At 39.7% G+C, this 19,284-nt stretch overlaps 3 protein-coding genes across 3 annotated transcripts in view; 2 read left to right on the top strand and 1 right to left on the bottom strand.

Annotated features, from left to right (window-relative positions):
• The first annotated feature begins 4,157 nt into the window (after nucleotides 1-4,157).
• LOC135697255 (tRNA-uridine aminocarboxypropyltransferase 1) lies at nucleotides 4,158-5,340 on the top strand. Its single transcript, XM_065216879.1, has 2 exons — nucleotides 4,158-4,423; nucleotides 4,493-5,340. The coding sequence occupies exons 1-2, from the start codon at nucleotides 4,232-4,234 to the stop codon at nucleotides 5,294-5,296; spliced, it is 996 nt and encodes a 331-aa protein (XP_065072951.1). The 5' UTR covers nucleotides 4,158-4,231; the 3' UTR covers nucleotides 5,297-5,340.
• A 13-nt stretch (nucleotides 5,341-5,353) lies between these two features.
• Spase12 (Signal peptidase complex subunit Spase12) lies at nucleotides 5,354-5,946 on the bottom strand. Its single transcript, XM_065216880.1, has 3 exons — nucleotides 5,803-5,946; nucleotides 5,573-5,719; nucleotides 5,354-5,512 (listed from the first exon to the last, which is right to left on the bottom strand). Exons 1-3 carry the CDS (start codon nucleotides 5,824-5,826, stop codon nucleotides 5,390-5,392), a joined length of 294 nt encoding a protein of 97 aa, XP_065072952.1. The 5' UTR covers nucleotides 5,827-5,946; the 3' UTR covers nucleotides 5,354-5,389.
• A 3,780-nt stretch (nucleotides 5,947-9,726) lies between these two features.
• The window catches only part of yrt (yurt), a 110,980-nt gene continuing 101,422 nt past the window's right edge, over nucleotides 9,727-19,284 (top strand). The window contains exon 1 of the mRNA XM_065217084.1: nucleotides 9,727-10,960. Within this exon, the coding sequence (XP_065073156.1) occupies nucleotides 10,805-10,960 (156 nt within the window). The 5' untranslated portion in view covers nucleotides 9,727-10,804. The remainder of the gene's footprint in view (nucleotides 10,961-19,284) is intronic.

Raw genomic sequence — 19,284 nt, 5'->3', positions numbered from 1 at the left:
ACGAACGAATAGGGTGACTATAGCGCATTTTATGAAAACGTCACAAGTTTTTATGGCTGTTTTAAATCAATAATTACGAAGAAACCATAAAGCCTACAAGCACAAACGAAGTGACAGACGACTAACTGGCGAAGAAATCCATTTAAATAATGTGGTTCACTGTAATAGAATTTTCTTGGAAGCTTGTGCCATCATCCACCAGATGGGTTAGTTTTTTTGTTTTGATTTGAACAAAGTTGATTTTGTGTACAATGATTCTTTGACAGTGTGCAAAGAGTGCGTATCATTTTGTCATTTTTTTATACATTTCAGTTTTGAGTAGAGTGAATGAGATAGAACCAAAACATTCTAGTACATTTGGTGAAAATGCTAGTTCAATCTAATAGTAGTGTTGCCATGTGGTACAATCCAGTAGTAGTGGTGTTACCATGTGGTACACTGAAAAATTGCAATAGCAGGTTAGTCACCAAAGTTTTCGAGCCGCTCCGTCTGTGACTTCGTTTGTGCTACAAGGTTACTACCAAAGGCACAAATCTAGGGAACTGAATGGAAAATGTTTTGTAGAACAACTAAATAAACAGAAATGAAAATTTTCAACTCAAAAACACTAAAATTTTTAACATTTTTTTTTGTACTTTCAACATACTTTTCAATTTTAATGTATGATAATTAACTTTAATCGAGTTCTTTTTCATAGAGCATTGATAGCTAAGACTTTAATCTTTCATTTGGTATGTTGAAATCAGAAAACCACATTAAGGTTAAAAAAAATATAGCTAACCAAAGTTGGCAATACAAAAAAACATAAAATGTTGAATAACTCACTTAGCAGTCATTTCCGACCCTATGTTTCATGGGGATTTTTTCATAACTTTAGGAGCCCTATCTACCCTGAAAATATGTAAAACCCGGAACCAAACACCCTGTATATGAATTACAGTAATGTTCCACCACATGTTCAAAAATGTGCAGACATTTGGCGTTCGATGATGGTTTCAAATACACAAAAAATGGGATGTGTGGAGAAAACTCCTTTAAGAATTTGCCAAATTTAAGAGAATCATGTAAATTTAGTTTAAGTAGATAAAATCAGATACGATCTCACCAAGTTAGTCCAAATGAATCCACAGGAAGCAACCGAGCTATTGTTGTATTGTAGTTCCAATCAAAGACGGTTCGCTTGATGGGGATCGACATAAACTAGTCCCGTCATAAGCATAAAAAAACTCCGAGAAAAAAACGAAAGTCATGTTCGTTCACACGCCCAGCCTACTGAGGTCACTCAGCACAGTGTGCCAAAAACACAGTAGGGCACACCATGACTCACTCATTGTCACACACCCATGGTACATATTTTTTGTGATCTCTAAAGTAACTGGCATCACTGCATTATTTCTGCGCATGCGCAGCGGGGACAGGGTGGCAAGATTTACCGATTTATCGGTGGTCGTACCGATTTTCGGGATGCCTACCGATTCACAGACGATAGGTTAAAAACTACCGATTGTTCACTTTTCCTACCGAGAATCACAGATTTTTAGTAATCTTGAAGAATGTTCAATACCTATGTTTTGTTTTCCGTGCAGTCAAAAATTAGCATAATTAGAAATATTGATTTCGACACACTTAAAGCAGAAGAACTGAAGGACAGTGTAGTTATCAAAATAGCCATTAGTAAGAGCTTAACGACGTGTTCGGCGTTCATCCGTTCATCCAAACCATTTCTGGGATTGTTCTACCATCCGGGTTACCGTTCGTTTATGGTATTTGTTTATTAGGGTAGTTCTGGAGGATGTGTCAAAATTTGATTGTTGAAGATCGATCTTCCAAATATCGATCCAAGATCGCCCAATCCTATTGTTGATAAAAACAATTTCGGCATCCGCCGAATTGACCACTTTGTCAAGCAGTTTTGGCGTGACTTTCTACCAGCGTTCTCACAAAACTGGAGCAACTAATTTCTATTTTTTTATGAAACGCACAAATGTTGGCTACTTTTCTAGAGGTTCTAGAAGAAAAAATCTCAAAATAATGATTCATTTCAAAGTTCGAGTGGTAGTAAACGTCATTTTATCTGCTCGAATGAAGTGGTTAATTCTAGATGCTCAACAAATCTCACACTAGCGAACCAATATTCGAAAAATCTTATTTCATTTCTCGCATCTACTTGCATCGTGCATCATCTTTTTGCAGGAAATCTTCAGAATCGACATCAATCTTCTTTATCTACTCAGCGTGCGTGCAGCTAACCCCAGCAAAACAAAAAATTTCCGGTATCGTAGATAGAGTCACCCCCTCGGTATCCGCAACAAATAATTTGCCGGCACCGGTGGTGTAATGGTAAGCGTGATTGCTTTCTCACCCTAATGGGTCTGGGTTCAATACCAGCCGTGGTCGGTGGGATTTTTCTGAGGCATAAAAATCTCTGGCCACGTCTTCATTTGGATGGGAAGTAAAGCCGTTGGTCCCGGCCCATGTGTGTTTGAATAAGTGCGATATCCTACGCAGGTGTGGAAGCTGCGTTCCTGCACATTCGATTGCCGTCAATGGATTGCCGGTCACCAAAATTTTCGAGCCGCTCCGTCTGTCAGTTCGTTTGTGGCAGAAACTGCCACGGAATTGGGAAGTTTATGCACTTCTGTCACAGAGAACAGACGTTGAGGCTCGAATAAAATTTCTGTAAAAACTAGTCTAAACATTCCTGTTAGACTTTAGGCACAGAGAACAGACATGGAGGCTCGAATTGATTGTTGCTTCTACGGCACGACCGAGTACTGCAGTCCGGAAGTGTTGGTAGGGAACCGCTACTCCTACCCTGAATTGGAAATGTGGGCTCTCTGTGTGACTAGTAGGTCCCGAAGAAACGTACTCAACTTTTTGGCTCAGCTCTGGTACTCTCTTCGGTCCCAAGCTAATCGATTCACCCCTCGAAACATAGGAAAATCCAATAATCCCTCATTTTATCTGTCAAACTTTCATAGCGAATCAAAACAAACATTGTGTAGTACTAGAATTTTGACTAGAATGGGGTACGTTAATCGATTTGCTTGGGACCAATAGGCTAGTCAAGTGGTGAGCCAATTTTAAATCGTTAGTTTCCACCGGTTGCTGGTACTCTCTTCAGTCCCAAGCTTATCGATTCACCTCTCGAAACATAGGAAAATCCACACGGAACCGAAAAATTACCCAAAATTAAGTTTTTTATACTCATCTCCATGTTCCGTTCAATAAGCTAATTTTGAATAAACCGCTTATAGTAGTTTACATTTGACTACGGCAAAAATAATTACTTACTGATGAGTATTTTCTACCCAAAATTAAGTTCAATTGACTCAAATTAGAGAATATCTCATATACTCACTAATAGCATAGAGGTTGCTAATAGCTTATTGAACAATAGTCATGAGAAAGTCGAATCTCTCGTTCCGTTTTTGACAACAACAAAAAGTGAGAGTGGGATGCAAAACTCTAAATTACCCAAAATTAAGTAAAAAGAACTTAAATTTAGGGTACTTTTTTCTCTGTGCACTAACCCCTCATTTTATCTGTCAAACTTTCATAGCGAATCAAAACAAACATTGTGTAGTACTAGAATTTTGACTAGAATGGGGTACGTTAATGGATTTGCTTGGGACCAATAGGCTAGTCAAGTAGTGAGCCAATTTAAAATCGTTAGTTTCGTATTGATTGTTGGTTGAATACCCCTTGCAAAATACCGGGTTGCCAAACATACAATTATTCACACACACAAATCAGTTCGATGACATGGCACTCTCGGCACAGAATATCAAACACACATGGGCCGGGACCAACGACTTTACTTCCCTTCCGAAGGAAGACGTGACTACCCTAATAAAAAATAACCATAAACGAACGATAACCCAAATCATTGAACTATTCCATAAATGGTTTGGATGATACCCAGAACACGTCGTTAAGCAAATTAACCATACAATTTTTATTAGGGTATAGAGATGATTTTTATGCCGCTCAAGAGCTTTGTTGAATCGGTAAATTGGCATAAAAAAAGTCAGCTCGATGTAAGGTCGCCCAATACTATCATAACCAAAATTCATTTTACAGCGGCTCATTTGACAGATCAACGAACGAAGTAAATATAAACAAACGGGTTTTCAAAAAGGTGGGCGCAGCTTTTCCCACTATCTGTCGGTTTTTCCAGTTTCCATTCCCCATCGATGGCAATTTAACGAAATTTCCGTAAGTAACAACAATGACTGATTCTGACGGAGTGCCACCGCAGCCGGAGAATCCGTTCGCTGGAATGCACATCGATGACACGACATTCCTGAAGGATGTCGAAGGTAGAAGCTCTTGTACGGGTTGCGGAAAATCGAGGAAGTTCTTTTGCTATCACTGCTACGTTCCAGTAGCCGAGCTTCAGGGAAAGCTGTCCTTTGTCAAGGTAATCTTTCGCGTTCGAAGTTCCCCACTAACAGAAATTTATTCCGTTGTCTGTTTTTGTTTTGTTTAGCTACCGATCAAAATCGATATCATCAAGCATAAGAATGAAATCGACGGCAAGAGTACCGCAATCCATGCTGCGATTCTCGCTCCGGAGGACGTAAAAATATACACCTATCCCAACATCCCAGACTATAGGCAGGAGGAAGGTGCAGTATTAATTTTCCCAACACCAGATGCCGATACTGTTGCCAGTTTGTGCAGCGGAGAGCCACCAAAGGTCAAGGACAACTACGGACTTCCCAAGGGACATCATATGGGCACATTGCTTCGGTGTCGATTGACAGACATAGTTGCGGAGGTTTCAAAGAGTCACGAACTAGCGCATCGATTGCCTGTTCAAAAGGCTGTTTTTATCGACAGCACCTGGAGCCAATGCCGAGGGATTTACAAGGACGAACGGGTCGCCTGCCTGAAGACGGTCGTTATCCAGAACAGAATCTCTCAGTTTTGGCGCCACCAGAAGAACAGTCCACGGTGGTTTCTGGCAACGGTGGAAGCAGTTCATCAGTTTCTCATAGAACTTCACATCAATGCCTACGGACTGGACTCGAGATATGAAGGGCTGAAGCATTTGGGATACTTAAATTTTCCTCACGATAAAGTTGTGCAATTCGATCATCTGATGGAAGGAAAACCGGCACCGTACAACGGCCAGTATGATAATCTGTTGTTCTTTTTCCTACACATGTACAATTTGATACATGACTACTACGAACATCATACGCTCAGAGCGTATCGGAGACCACTGTTCCTTGAGGATAAATACCAACAAAAACAGAAGCAACAGCAAGAGCAACAAGCAGACACCTGAAGAATAATCTTCTTGAGCTACTGGAAGAATAAAACGCGATTATGTTATTTTTCATTATTTTTAATTCTTATCAAATACGAGATCCCCAGAAAGCTATTTCTTCTTCTTCTTACTGGACTCGGTTTCCGTTCCACCGGTGGTTGATTGAGGCTCTGGTCGGGGTTTTTGCCAGCTCAATGGTTTGCGACGATAAATCGGCCATGGTGGAATGGTAAGCTGCAAAAGTGAAAAACTTGAGAATTTAAAGATATTATAACCTTGGCAAGGAGAGCTTACGATCGAAGCCAGCAGCACACCGGCAATCAGAATGTACACCGTTTGGGAGAACTGTTGGATGATGTAGCCCCAGATCAGACCGACCACACCGAACAAAGTGATGATCACTCGAGATAGCTTCTCAGCGCGTCCCTGCCCCTCATAGTCCTGGTGAAACAACGAATAAAGTTTAGGTCCGTATCACAACTATTTCGACCAATTTGTCCGATCCTATCGCTAGTCTCGCTTACCATGTGAGTTGCAATGTTAAACATGCTGAAATATTTGTGAAATGCACGGCTTTTCCAGAGATTTTCACGGAAAACTTAAGAATACTTGCGGAATGGAAACACGTCAGACGATTTCGGCCACGGATGAAATTTTGTTGGATTTTTGACGGCTGTTTATTTGTAAACGTCACCAAGCTCGGCAGGGTTGGCCCAAAAGACGAAACTCGTGGGCGATGTTTTTAAGCCCAGTGGGGCTGAATATACAAGAATAGAAGCGCACGGAAAGGGGCGGAACACCATAGCTGAATATATTAAAATATATGATTGATATCTTAAATTTCTTGATTTATATAGCTAATTCGGTTTTTATCGGGGTTAGAAATATGTTCATTAAAGATTCCTATTGACCTTTCTGACGTTTATAACTCGCACACTTGCGTAATCCCATTTTCAAGTGCGAAGTTTGCTATCCGCAATTTTGGCTCCAGCCAAAAATGTTGGTTTGTTATTGTTATCCTCACTTTCGGACCATCAAAACTCGTACGCAGAATGGACTATAGCACCTGCAGATAATACTCACCAGTAGGGTAGCTTGACTGATGTTCGGAAAAGCTTTAGTGTGATAATTTATTAGCTAGAGAATGGTCTTTAGAAGAGGGTAGGTAGATAGTTCCGTTAGAGTACGGCACTATGAAAATTGAATAGAAGTTGAAAATGAGCGAAGGGCCATTAATGCGACAGGACAAAGTCAAACGCACACCTTTTGCCTAACCCGTACGTAGTACGCGGAGATTTGAAGTATGTCTTCAAATCTTCAGGCAAAAAATGTGCACCCGCCTTTGATCATGACTGTCTGCGGTTGTGGAATAGTTCTAGCAACGTTTCATTATACTGTCGCATTAATGGCCCTTCGGTCATTTTCAACTTCTATTCAATTTTCATACTGCCGTACTCTATTGAATTCTACGACGTTTAATCAAATAATGTCAAATAGAATTAGACTCCTGGCTGTTGGCTTTCCGTAACAACGAAGAACTAAACAAAGTGATGTCTGGTGTTAACATCAACCAGAGTGGAGTTCTATGGAGACTACCCTGTTGCCTAATAGTGAATTTGTTTATTATCGGGGTTGGAACCAGTTTCTACCCAGTGCGAAACCGAAATTTTTGTCAGTGCGAACCTCAACCTGAGATTCAACCACCGATAAACCGACGTTACAGCTCATACAAGCTATCATACAATCGAGCTTCTTACTCTCCTTAATTTTATTGAAGAATGTCCTTCGGAAAGTTGTGCGAGGTGTTTGACGGAGTTGACCAATGATGCCAGTAATGTAAATTATTATTTCTATTTTTAATTTGGAGTTTCTACTGCAGTTTAGTTTAAGCTTGTACATCATTTTGCTCAACACAATAAAAACAACCATAAGCAAACATCAATATCCATCGCTTAAAACACGCAGAGCACTCAATTTTTCAACGTTCCTTTCGCAAATATAAACAATTAACAACGCCACTGACGTCAAAATTGATTCTGGCGTCACTGCCAGTCAGATTGATGCGATCCCTCTGTCCATTTTATTCCACGATTGCTACTGTCAAATCAACCAATCAGAAACTGGCTCGGATCTGACAGCAAATTGGCTCGAAATCGCTACCCGATTGTCAAGTCCCGTCCCAGGTTTTCAGCTAAGAGGAAGAGGTGACAATTGGCTTCTTACTCTTTAATTTATATCTCTATCTCTATCTTTATCTACACGGAGATAAAAAACTACTCAAAATTAAGTACTTTTCCCTCAATTCCAGAGTTCAGCCCAGTAACCCAAATTTGAGTAAATCGCATATAGTAGTTTCCATATAACACCAGCAAAAGAATTACCTACTCTTAAGTATATTCTACCTAAAATTAAATTTAATTCACGTAAATTTGAGAATATGCAATTTACTCAAAACTAACTCATTGGGCTGAACTATATCGTTGAGTCGAATCTCTTGTTCAGCCAATCACGAGCTGGTTCACGTTTGACAGAAAAGTGGTTCATAATTGCCCCCGTATTGTCACCTCTTCTCTTAAGTGGATCCTACACGATTGCTTTTATTGAAAATAATCGTATTGTCAATATTGCGCGTTTCACACCAAATTGGACTAATAAGCGTGTTTTCACTTATTAAAAAGTGTGATAAAACTGCAAGTTTACGTCTAATCGTCTTGGTGTCTTCGGTGCACTTATTCCTTATGAAGCAATAAGTGCTCCGAAGACATCAACACGGTTTGACGGACACGTGCACTTTTATCACACTTTTTGTATATTTATGACAGTCCAGTTTCAAATGCAATCAGCAATACATTCTATATTGACGTCAATACATCGAGATTGACAATATTTCTGAATTCACATCATCAATATTATTGTCAATAATTTCCCTTCGCGTCAATATATTGATGCGTGTGGGGTTAGCTTTAGGTTCTTAGTAGAAATACTCAGAGGGAGAGATGGGCGGAGAGAATGTTTTGAGCCAAATGAACTGTCATAATCTGAGCCAATCGAACATTCCAATTAGATTTTTTCTTATTCTTACTAGACTAAATTTGAGAGAATTGCAATAGAACAGAAATTCAATCACCTTTATGTTTTGTGTGCTTCTCAAATTCAACTAGTTTTTGGAATCATCTATTGATCAATTTATCTTCGCCGGTTAGCAAGTGGCACCAAGAAATCTCGCGTAACATTTGAATAGGGCCTATGATCAAAATGTAAACAAACCGATTTTTGATACCATTCTGTAGCACTGGTAATTAGCTACCAGTCGTATAGGAATGTTCCGCATTATCGATAAAAATCATTAAAAATAACTTGATTTTAAAAACGGCCGATCCACGAAATTTTTCCAATCATTCATGCTAAAACGGCCTAACCTCGGGCCTAACATATATTTTTTTCGTTCGATGAGGTTCCATTCATAAGCCTAGCGACGTAGAAGGGCCGATGATTGAAAAATTTCAAATCAAAGCTAGGCCCTACTGCTTGAGGCAGGGCCGATGATTTATTTGACGTTAAGAAAAGGCTTAGCAAAGGGCCTACAATTTATGATGACAAGCACAACGGCTTAACAAAAAGGGCCTAACCATTTAAAGATTCACAAAAAGGCTTATTACTGTGATATTAAATTTTTATCGATTTTCATGTATTTTTGAAAACGTTTCGCATGTTTTGGATGTTGTGTACTGAGATATAGTTACTATTGTTATTGTGAACAATATAAATGCCTAAAATGCTTCAATTTATTTATTTAGGAATTAAATACTGGCGGAAAAATTTACAATTCATTTTCTGGATTGTTTACATTTTGGACATAGGCCCTTTTCAAATGTTACGCGAGAAATGTGCCTTACACTCAAAAAATTTATCACATATCTAATGGATGAAAACCATGTGAATTTCACATAGCTTTCATGTGATCACATAGGTAAAAATCTCACCACTAAATCACATGAATACTATGAGGCCGATGAAATTCATATGAAAAATCATATAACATTAACGTGATCGCATAAATGTTATGTAAATTTCAGATGAAAATTCCATTAATTTTGTTTATGGATGAAAATCATTTGCGATTCCAATGGAAGCTACATGAAAAATATTTTCGGTGTAGTAGGGGAAACGCTCCTATAGTTGCGGTACGTTAGAAGCGTTAGGTTCCTATAGTTGTGTATGGAGTCTCCATACACAACTATAGGAACCTAACGCTTCTAACGTACCGCAACTATAGGAGCGTTTACCCTAGCATGTTTCTGCCCAGTGGTGTTCTGAAATTTTCTCTTTGAAAAACATCGCATCATTCTTCCCGGAGCTGGTGAAGCGACGGACGGACGGTCAACAAACCGAACTCCGGTCGTAAAGCTTTCGGGTTTCGCTTTCTTCATTCCTCAGTTGAGATTCGCGTTTCCCATCGTTCGGACGCACGCAAAGTGTTGGAGCGGTTTACGTTTCTTCTCGCGGTTTAGTTTTTTAGTTTTTTTTTAAAGCAGCCACACACCACTGGACAGAAGAAGACTCACACCGAAAAAAATCGGTCGCTTTTCCTTGGTTCTGTTCTGATGTTTGCCCTTCTCGGACGCTGATAATTTAATCCAATTATCAACGGAATATTGGCGATACATTCAGTTTGGACACTATCAGTTAGTGCGGGGTGACAAAAAGTGTGTGCAATGTTTCGTGGAGTAGTCCTCCAGAGGTGGTTCCGATTTGCGCTGGCGGAGGAAGAAAAACTGGCTGCCTAGTGTGTGGTTAGCGCGCATAGTGGTAGTGGTAGTGGTGGTGGCTGGTTGGCAAGAATCTAGAAGTAAAAAAGAGGTGTCCAAAGCAGCAGCAGCAGCTAGCAAGCAGTGCTTGTTTCGTGGGTCCGTGTCTTTTCTTGGGGAGCGAGCTGGATCTGGATATGGACAGCAGCTAATAAGAAGTCACGCTGGTGGTGTGAGTGCGAAGCAGAAGAAAGAAGCAAAGCATACTAAGCAGGGCAACAAGAAGAGTGTCGGGAAAAAGGTTTGGAAGAAGAGTGGTTTGGTGAGTGAGGTTCCCGCTTGCTGTGCCAGGCCAGAGGAGAAAGAGTGTGTCCGTCCAGTCCAAAGGGAAAAATCAAATAATATCGAAATACGATAACAGCCGGAGGAGAGTGGGCTGCGATTGTAGGAAGAAGGAATCTGGAAGACGAATACGAGGAGAAACAACGAAGTTTCGCTGCATTTGTTTTTGTATTCGTGTCAACCGTGGTCTTCGTCGTCGGGGTTCTGCCTCTGCTTTTGCTGGTGGTGGCCGCGCTGTCGTGGAAGTTTTCTGCTGTTGTTGTTATTGCTGTTATGGTGTGCGCTGGTGGTGACCAGTACAATAGGCAGAAGAAGAAGGGTCGCGAAATTCCGGTGCACTAATTGGATGGAAGACGTTTCGATCAACTCTCGGACTCGAGTGCGTGCGTGCGATAATATAGATAGGGAAAGTTAGAGTGTAAATAATAGAACCACGATGCTGAGGTTCCTGAGTCGACGGAAGACCCGGAACGTACCGGGGACGGACACGGCTGACAGTCAGATCAAGTCGCAGCGCATCCCCAACAACAAGAACCTGGTACCGTGCCGGGTGATACTGCTGGACAATACGGACCTGTCGGTGGATTTATCGGTAGGTGGATTTGCAAATTAATATCACCATGAAGATAATGTAGAATATAGATAGAAATCGTATGGGAATATCCACTTTCAGATATGTAGACACGGTCTTGTTGCTCCCATTTTACCCATCATTGAATCTCTCACACAAGAAACCCGAGGAACGTTCGGAATCAATGTGTTTAGATCACATCCAGGTTTATGCTACATTTACGGTGTTGAATCAATAAATTAGACTGATAGTTCCTTAAATATCGAGTTCGGGCGAGTTGGCTGTATTGTATCACAATATCATACTGTGGAAGCTCAAAAAAACTTTTTTTTTTAATTAATAAAGCTCCTTCTAGACGATTTCTCGCGTAACATTTGAATAGGGCCTATGATCAAAATGTAAACAAACCGATTTTTGATACCATTCTGTAGCACTGGTAATTAGCTACCAGTCGTATAGGAATGTTCCGCATTATCGATAAAAATCATTAAAAATAACTTGATTTTAAAAACGGCCGATCCACGAAATTTTTCCAATCATTCATGCTAAAACGGCCTAACCTCGGGCCTAACATATTTTTTTTTTCGTTTGATGAGGTTCCATTCATAAGCCTAGCGACGTAGAAGGGCCGATGATTGAAAAATTTCAAATCAAAGCTAGGCCCTACTGCTTGAGGCAGGGCCGATGATTTATTTGACGTTAAGAAAAGGCTTAGCAAAGGGCCTACAATTTATGATGACAAGCACAACGACTTAACAAAAATGGCCTAACCATTTAAAGATTCACAAAAAGGCTTATTACTGTGATACTAAATTTTTATCGATTTTCATGTATTTTTGAAAACGTTTCGCATGTTTTGGATGTTGTGTACTGAGATATAGTTACTATTGTTATTGTGAACAATATAATTGCCTAAAATACTTCAATTTATTTATATAGGAATTAAATACTGGCGGAAAAATTTACAATTCATTTTCTGGATTGTTTACATTTTGGACATAGGCCCTTTTCAAATGTTACGCGAGATTTCAAACATTCCTAGAAGTTCTGAACTTTCTAAAAATCTCTCCTAAAGCTTCTTGGGATTTAGTATTTTGTTATTTAAAATAATAGGTCCTATGGACGCGTCCTCTAAATTTTCCAAGCAAAATCTCCGTATTCACCTCAGAAGTTCTGCGAACTTGTTCTAGAAATCAAATCTTTCCTTTAATTCCTATGTGTGAACGAATTTTAAACGTCTCAGGAAGTTCTTCTAATTCAATTTTTACGTTATATGTTTTTCTGAAAAACTTAGGAGCCTTTCCGAACTTTTTCCGAACGTATTTTTTAATAACGTACGATTTAATTCAAAGTTAAAAACTTTACATCAATTCAGGATCAGTTTAATGATTTCTCGATTACTTTTTCGAAGGGATGTATGAGCTTTTTTAAACAATGCATTTGATCGTCGGTTTGGCGTAACTGGTAGCTCGCCCACGCATGCTGATCCTGATAGTAGTGCTAGTATGCGTGGGCGAGCTACCAGTTGCGCCAAACCGACGATCAAATGCATTGTTTACAAAATCTGATACGTCCCTTCGAAAAGGTAACCGTGATTTGTTCACTTTTACGGGTGCTCTAGACCTACTACAGTACGAATGATATTGTTGAAACGCTGTGGTCAAAGTAACGAAAGCAAGCAGCATACAATAAATTATAAAAAGTCATTGACTTTTCAAGTGCAATGTTTGAGGTTCCTCGCTTATTATTGCATGCAAGTTCACACACTTAATGAAAAAAAAAAAAAAAACAAACTCAATTTGATAGTTTGAAATTTTTCAAAACTATGATCAAATGGATAAAAAAAAGTATGCATGTCCATAGTATAAGCATGAGCAGTTCCACGCCAAGTGACACAAATCATTAAACAACTTTTGGACAAATTTTTGAACTTTTTAGACTTTCCAACTTTTTGCCGATAACTACATTTTGTACTAATTTTCGAACAATTCGAAGGTGTTGTGCTTTTATAGAGCTTTTTGACGCTTAATCGTTTTTCTCTAAAAACAAGGTGTTAACTTTATGAAAGATTAGAGATCTTCAGTGTAGTCCCATAAACTTCATAACAATTGTAGGAACTTTACAAAAGGATGCTATGCATCTTCCCACGTAATGAATCATAAGCTAGAAAGTGCATTTCCATTTAAAGTTCGTTCAAATACTAAACGCCGATATCGATGCAATTTCCGAGCAAACCCTTTTGCCACACATTGCAACGGACAGTAAAGCATGAACGAGGCACACATGTTTTGCTGACTCAAATTACTCATCCGAGTGGCCTTGCGCAGCAGTGCCAAACAGAAGAAACCAAAACACCAAACAATTGCATCGATGGGGGCGCGCAAGGGCAAAATACCAAATTCCAATATTTGTCAACACTCCGTCCCAGGCGTCTCTATCTATCTCTTTTTGATTCATTAGTTAATAGCAAAACCCAAATGTAAACCTTTGTAACAGCGAGCTATATAACGAGATGAACTAGCCAACGGCTATAAATCTCAAATATTAAGTTTAAAAAATGCGAGCTATAAAACCCCAAGGATTTCGAAATACATAATAGTCTTTTGTCAAGAATCCCCTTGCAAAAGCGATTCCAAGTCCTTGTGATGGAAGAACATCGCTCACTTGCCAGATTTTCGACGCTCTCGCATACATGTGATTCAATAGAATCGATCTTTTGAGACAAAGTCTCTAAACGCGAGCATACACGCGAGAGTATGAAGTAGTGACATCCGATAAAAGTTCTGAGGAATGAAAGGAAACAAACTGCGGGAACATAAGGAAAGTTAACATTCTGAAAATATGAGGAACTTACTGGAACCTGTAAGAACTTTAAAGCGGTTCTATTCTTCCCAGAAACAGCAGGAACTTTTAAGAAGTTCCTAGAATTTCGAAGAACTTCACCGGTGTCAACACTCGAGGAAAAATGTGGAAACTTAAGAGCAGTTTCAGTAACTTTAGTCCGGACTTTTAGAGCAGTTGAAAGATCATAAGCGTGAGTTTAGAAAAAAAATCTGAGAACCCGAGAAAAAATGTTTCGACAATCTCAGGGAAGTAGAGCGATCTTCAGAGAATTTATGAAAACTTCAGAAATATGTCAGGAACTTCACAGCAGTTCATAAAATTTTGAGGAAGTTTTAATGTGCTTGTGACAGTGGCGTTGCCCTACCCTCAATCTACCTGTTAAACAACTCTCAAAACGCAAACAAATAAAAAGATATTTGAATCGATACCAGGGAAACTAAAAAAACCCGATTTGAATATAAACATGGCTCTAAATTACGTTTTAATTTTGTTGAACAGCTAAAAAGTGAGGCTACGTGACGCCACTGGTTTACGAGAATTCCATTTATTTCAGAGCAGAACCTAGGTTTTCAAAATAATTGAGAGCTTCAGGAAAATTCCGAGAACCGATCAGTGAGTCAAAGGGCAGTTCAAATAATTTCAAGGAAATTTCAGAAACCGTAAAGAAGTTTGGAGAATCTCAGGGACTTTCCGGAAACTTCAACAGAGCTGAGAGAGAATTTATGGAAGGCAATAAAAATTATATGAACATTCGGAAAATGTGAGAAGTGAGAGTATTTTAATGGTGAAAATTCAGCTAAGTTAATTGGAGAACATCAACGAAGTTCCATTAATTAAACAAAATGCTTCGTTATACTCAGCGAAGTGCCGAGTACTTCGAGGATCATCAGATAACTTTAGAACAATCAAATTTATTTAAGGAAGTTTGCAGTGACTTACAAGGAGATCCGTGGAATTATGGGATATTCTGGGAATTCTATGATTGAACCGAACACTTCAGAAAAAAAAATAATGGAACATTAAACCAATTTAGAGAACTTCAGGTAAGCATAGAAAACATCAGGAATGTCCGGATAAGTTCAGGGTAACTTAGTGATTTAAGGCTAAGTTCCGTAAACGTTTATAAAGTTTATAAAACTTAAGTAAAGTTGTGGTAATTTCAAGGCAGTTCAATTAATTTCAGTAAAATTGTGGGTTCTTATAAAAAAAATACTGATAAATTCAGGGCAGAACTTTGAGGAAATCCAAAAATCTTTTAGGCAGTTTCAATAATATTAGGAAAGTCTAGACTATTGCAGAAGTTATACATTAGTGTAGATAATTTAAAGGGCAGTTCCATGAACTTCAAGAAAATTTTGAGAACTGCAGTGGAAATCATAGAACAATATTAATAATTTCGTTTTGATTCCAAGAAAATTGCGGAAGCTCAACGAAGTTTCAGAAATTTCAAAAATACGTCACAGAAGTGTGTAGTAGATAGAGTTAGTGGAAATATATAAATGAGTAGAATCGAGTGAGTGTAAAGCGTGATAGACCGTATGTAAACGGAATCTGATTGGTTCGGAAATTTTGATACAGCTAGAGGTATAAATATGAGGTACCTAAGCTCGTTGACGGCATTCTTATGACGGACTGTGGAGAGAGCGGACGACCAGCAAAGGACCACCAGCAAAAGGGATAGCGGCACTAGCGGACCAACAGAGGGAGCAGCAGATTCGTAGAACCGCGAATGGAGGCTGGAAGCCTCGGTCCAGTCACGACAATGGCGCAACTCGGTAAGTGAGAACCATCATCTTTCTTGCGAGGAAGCTACTGGTGCTCTCTGAGAGGGCAGTTGAAATTCCCCCGAAAGGGTAGATGAAATTCCTCCGAGAGGGTAGAAGCAATTCCCCGAAAAGGTAGAAGAAATTCCTCAGAGAAGGTGGAAGAAATTCCTCCGAGAAGGTAGAAGATATTCCTCAGAGAAGGTGGAAGAAATTCCTCCGAGAAGGTAGAAGAAATTTCTCCGAAAGGGTAGAAGTAATTCCCCGAAAAGGTAAAAGAAATTCCTCCAAGGATGTAGAAGAAATTCCTCCGAAAAGGTAGAAAAAATTTCTCCAAGGTAGGGGAAAAGTCGGCTTCGGCAATACCTTAACCTATTATCGTCAGGGGGTAAACCACGTCCTTGAGAGCTCAATTTTGACATGTAGATACATTGTGTTTCAGAGCATCTATTGGCCAAATTTGAGTGCTCTAGAACTTTGCTTACCCCCCTGACGATAATAGGTTAAGGTATTGTCGAAGCCAACATTTCCTCGAGAGGATAGAAGAAATTTCCCCGAGAGGGTTGATAAATTGCCCCCGATCCTCAATTAAGGAGATAAGGAGAGGGTAAGAATGTTGTAGATAGAGTTAGTGTGGAATAGAAATGACTAGAATCGAGTGAGCGTGATGCGTGATAGACCATATGTTAACAGAATCTGATTGGTTCGGGAATTGTGATACAGCTAGAGGTAAAAATATGAGGTACCTAAGCTCGTTGGCGGCATTCTTATGACGGACCCTGAAGAGAGAGTGGACGACCAGCAAAAGGGATAGCGGAACTAGCGGACCAACAGAGGGAGCAGCAGATTTGTGGAACCGCGACCGAGGCTGGAAACCTCGGTCCAGTCACGACAATGGCGCAACTCGGTAAGTGAGAACCATCCTCTTTCTTGCGAGGAAGCTACTGGTGCTCAATGAGAGGGCAGTTGAAATTCCCCGGAAAGGGTTGATGAAATTTCCCCGAAAGGGTAGATGAAATTTCCCCGTGAAGGTTGAAGAAATTCCTCCGAGAAGGTAGAAGAAATTCATCGGAGAGGGTAGATCAAATTCCCTTGAGAGGATAGAAGAAATTTTCCCAAAAGGGTAGATGAAATTCTCCCGAGAGGGTAGAAGAAATTCCTCCGAGAGGGTTGATAAAATGCCCCGAGAGGGTTGATAAATTGCCCCGAGAGGGTTGATAAATTGCCCCCGATCATCAATTAAGGAGATTAGGAGAGGGGAAGAATGGGGGGGCTTCCCTTAGCTCAGTCGGTAAAGGCGCAGCTACAAAGCAATACCATGCTGGAGGCGGCTGGGTTCGATTCCCGGTCCGGTCTAGGAATTTTTCGGGTTGGATAATTTCTCGACTTCCCTGGGCATAGAAGTATGATTGGACTTGCCACACAATCATATCAATGCAAAAATGGTACAGGCATCGAAACCTCTCAATTAATAACTGTGGAAGTGCATCAAGAACACTAAGTTGAGAGCACGCAATAAGCTAATATGCGATATGCAATAAGCTTGAAATGCGAAGAAGAAGAAGAAGGTAGAAGAAATTCATTCGAAAAGGTATAAGAAACCCCTCCGAGAGGGTAGAAGCAATTCTCCGAGAGGATTAGAAATTCCTCCGATAATGTAGGAAAAATTCCTCCGGGAAGGTAGAAGAAATTCCTCCGAGGATGTAGAAGAAATTCCTCTGAGGATGTGGAAGAAATTCCTCCGAGAAGGTAGATCAAATTCCCTTGAGAGGATAGAAGAAATTTCCCCGAGAGGGTAGATGAAATTCTCCCGAGAGGGTAGAAGAAATTCCTCCGAGAGGGTTGATAAAATGCCCCGAGAGGGTTGATAAATTGCCCCCGATCATCAATTAAGGAGAGGGGAAGAATGTAGTAGATAGAGTGAGTGTGGAATAGAAATGAGTAGAATCGAGTGAGCGTGAAGCGTGAAGCGTGATAGACCGTATGTAAACGGAATCTGATTGGTTCGGGAATTGTGATACAGCTAGAGGTAAAAATATGAGGTACCTAAGCTCGTTGACGGCATTCTTATGACGGACCCTGAACAGAGAGTGGACGACCAGCAAAAGGGATAGCGGCACTAGCGGATCAACAGAGGGAGCAGCAGATTCGTGGAACCGCGACCGAGACTGGAAACCTCGGTCCAGTCCCGACACAGTGCAGAGATCTTCAGCAACATTTTGAGAACTTCTGTAACTTTCAAGAACATTAGCCAAATGCGGGAGCATTTCAAAGAAGTTTAGTAAGCGCCAACAATTTGGGGAATTCAGTTTCTGAAAACTAGCAGAACATTTTAAGAAGTTCCCAGATTTCCAGAGAACTGTTGTGTTGTTAGAAACTTATTGAGGTCTTCACATAAGTTCAGAAGTTCACGGGAGCTTACACATTTTTAGGACAGGCCCTTTGGTGTGAGAGGCAATCAGGTTTACCACTAAACCACCGGCGCCGCTAATTTACAGATGTTCCAAGAACAAAGTCCAAAAGACGTCAAAGAAGTTAAGAGTGCCACAAACGTCATAAATTGCAGGAACTTAAATAAATTTTCAAGAACGTTTGAAAACAATTGTAAAAGTTTATTTTAGCTCCATTAACATGAGCAAAATTGCGGGAAGATCTGAGAGCATGGAAATTCCAATAAATTAAGGGAAGTTCCGAAAACATCCAGAACATTCAAAACAACATGGAAGTTTTAAGATTGTTTGGGTTGGTTCCGATAGCTTCAGGGCAGTTCAGGAATGTTTCAAGAACTTCAGAGCAGTTTCATTAAATTCATGAAAATTACAGGAACTTCAGAATCGTCAGTTGTGAAAACTTCAGTTGAGCTTAAAGATTTTAAGGGAAGCTACGTAACTTCCGGCAGTTCTGAGAATTTAGGGCGGATTCATGATTATCTGGAAAATCTTGGAAGCTTCAGATGAATGTTCAGTACTTTAAGACAGTTCCTTTAAGTTCAAGAAAATAGCGAGAACCTTCAAGAAGTTCCAAACATTAATGGCAGTCTAGAGAACATCTCTAAGGCAGTTTTATTCATTTCAGGGTGATTCCAGGAACATCATCAGAAGAGTGGCGAGAACTCAAGGAAAGATAAGAAGACTTCAGGACGGTCAATACATATTGAAGGAACTTTGAAGAAGTTTTGAGGAATGAAAGGAAATACCGAAGATTTTGAAGAGTTTCATGTACAGACTGGGATATTAGGGAAGCTTCTGTAACATTTCGGACACTTTAGGGAAGCTTCGAGATCTTCAAGGCGATTCCATCAGCTTCAGGGAAACTTCAGAAAACTTCAAAGAAGTTTCAAGAACCTCAGGGAAGATATGTCTAAAGATTATCAGGGGGGCACCAAAAAATATTTTGATTAACTGATTTAGAAAATTAAGGTCTTCACATAAAATCAAAATTAACCATTTTTAGGACAACTCTCGTGTCACTTTTCAAACAGACCAATGTAACATATCCACCATTTAAGGAAAATCGAAATTGAAGTTCGACAGATTATTTTATTAACTGTTTAGAAACAATGCATTTTGCAATACTATTTTTAATGTAGTCAGTGAATAATAACGTTGAAACTCAGTAGAAACGGTAAAATCACAATTTTGCTTTGAATTTCATGCTGCAATGTAGAAAAGACACATAGGTCGTTTTGTCTAGTCAAGTTGTACATAGGGCATGTTACATTGGACGATGTTTCTCAAT

This window comes from Ochlerotatus camptorhynchus, unplaced genomic scaffold (genome assembly GCF_037179485.1).
Source record: "Ochlerotatus camptorhynchus isolate MF236.1 unplaced genomic scaffold, CSIRO-AGI_Acam_v1.1 ptg000070l, whole genome shotgun sequence".
NCBI classification, from domain to species: Eukaryota; Metazoa; Arthropoda; class Insecta; order Diptera; family Culicidae; genus Ochlerotatus; species Ochlerotatus camptorhynchus.
The sequence above is the reverse complement of the archived record's forward strand: the minus strand, read 5'-3'. Positions and strand labels throughout refer to the sequence as shown.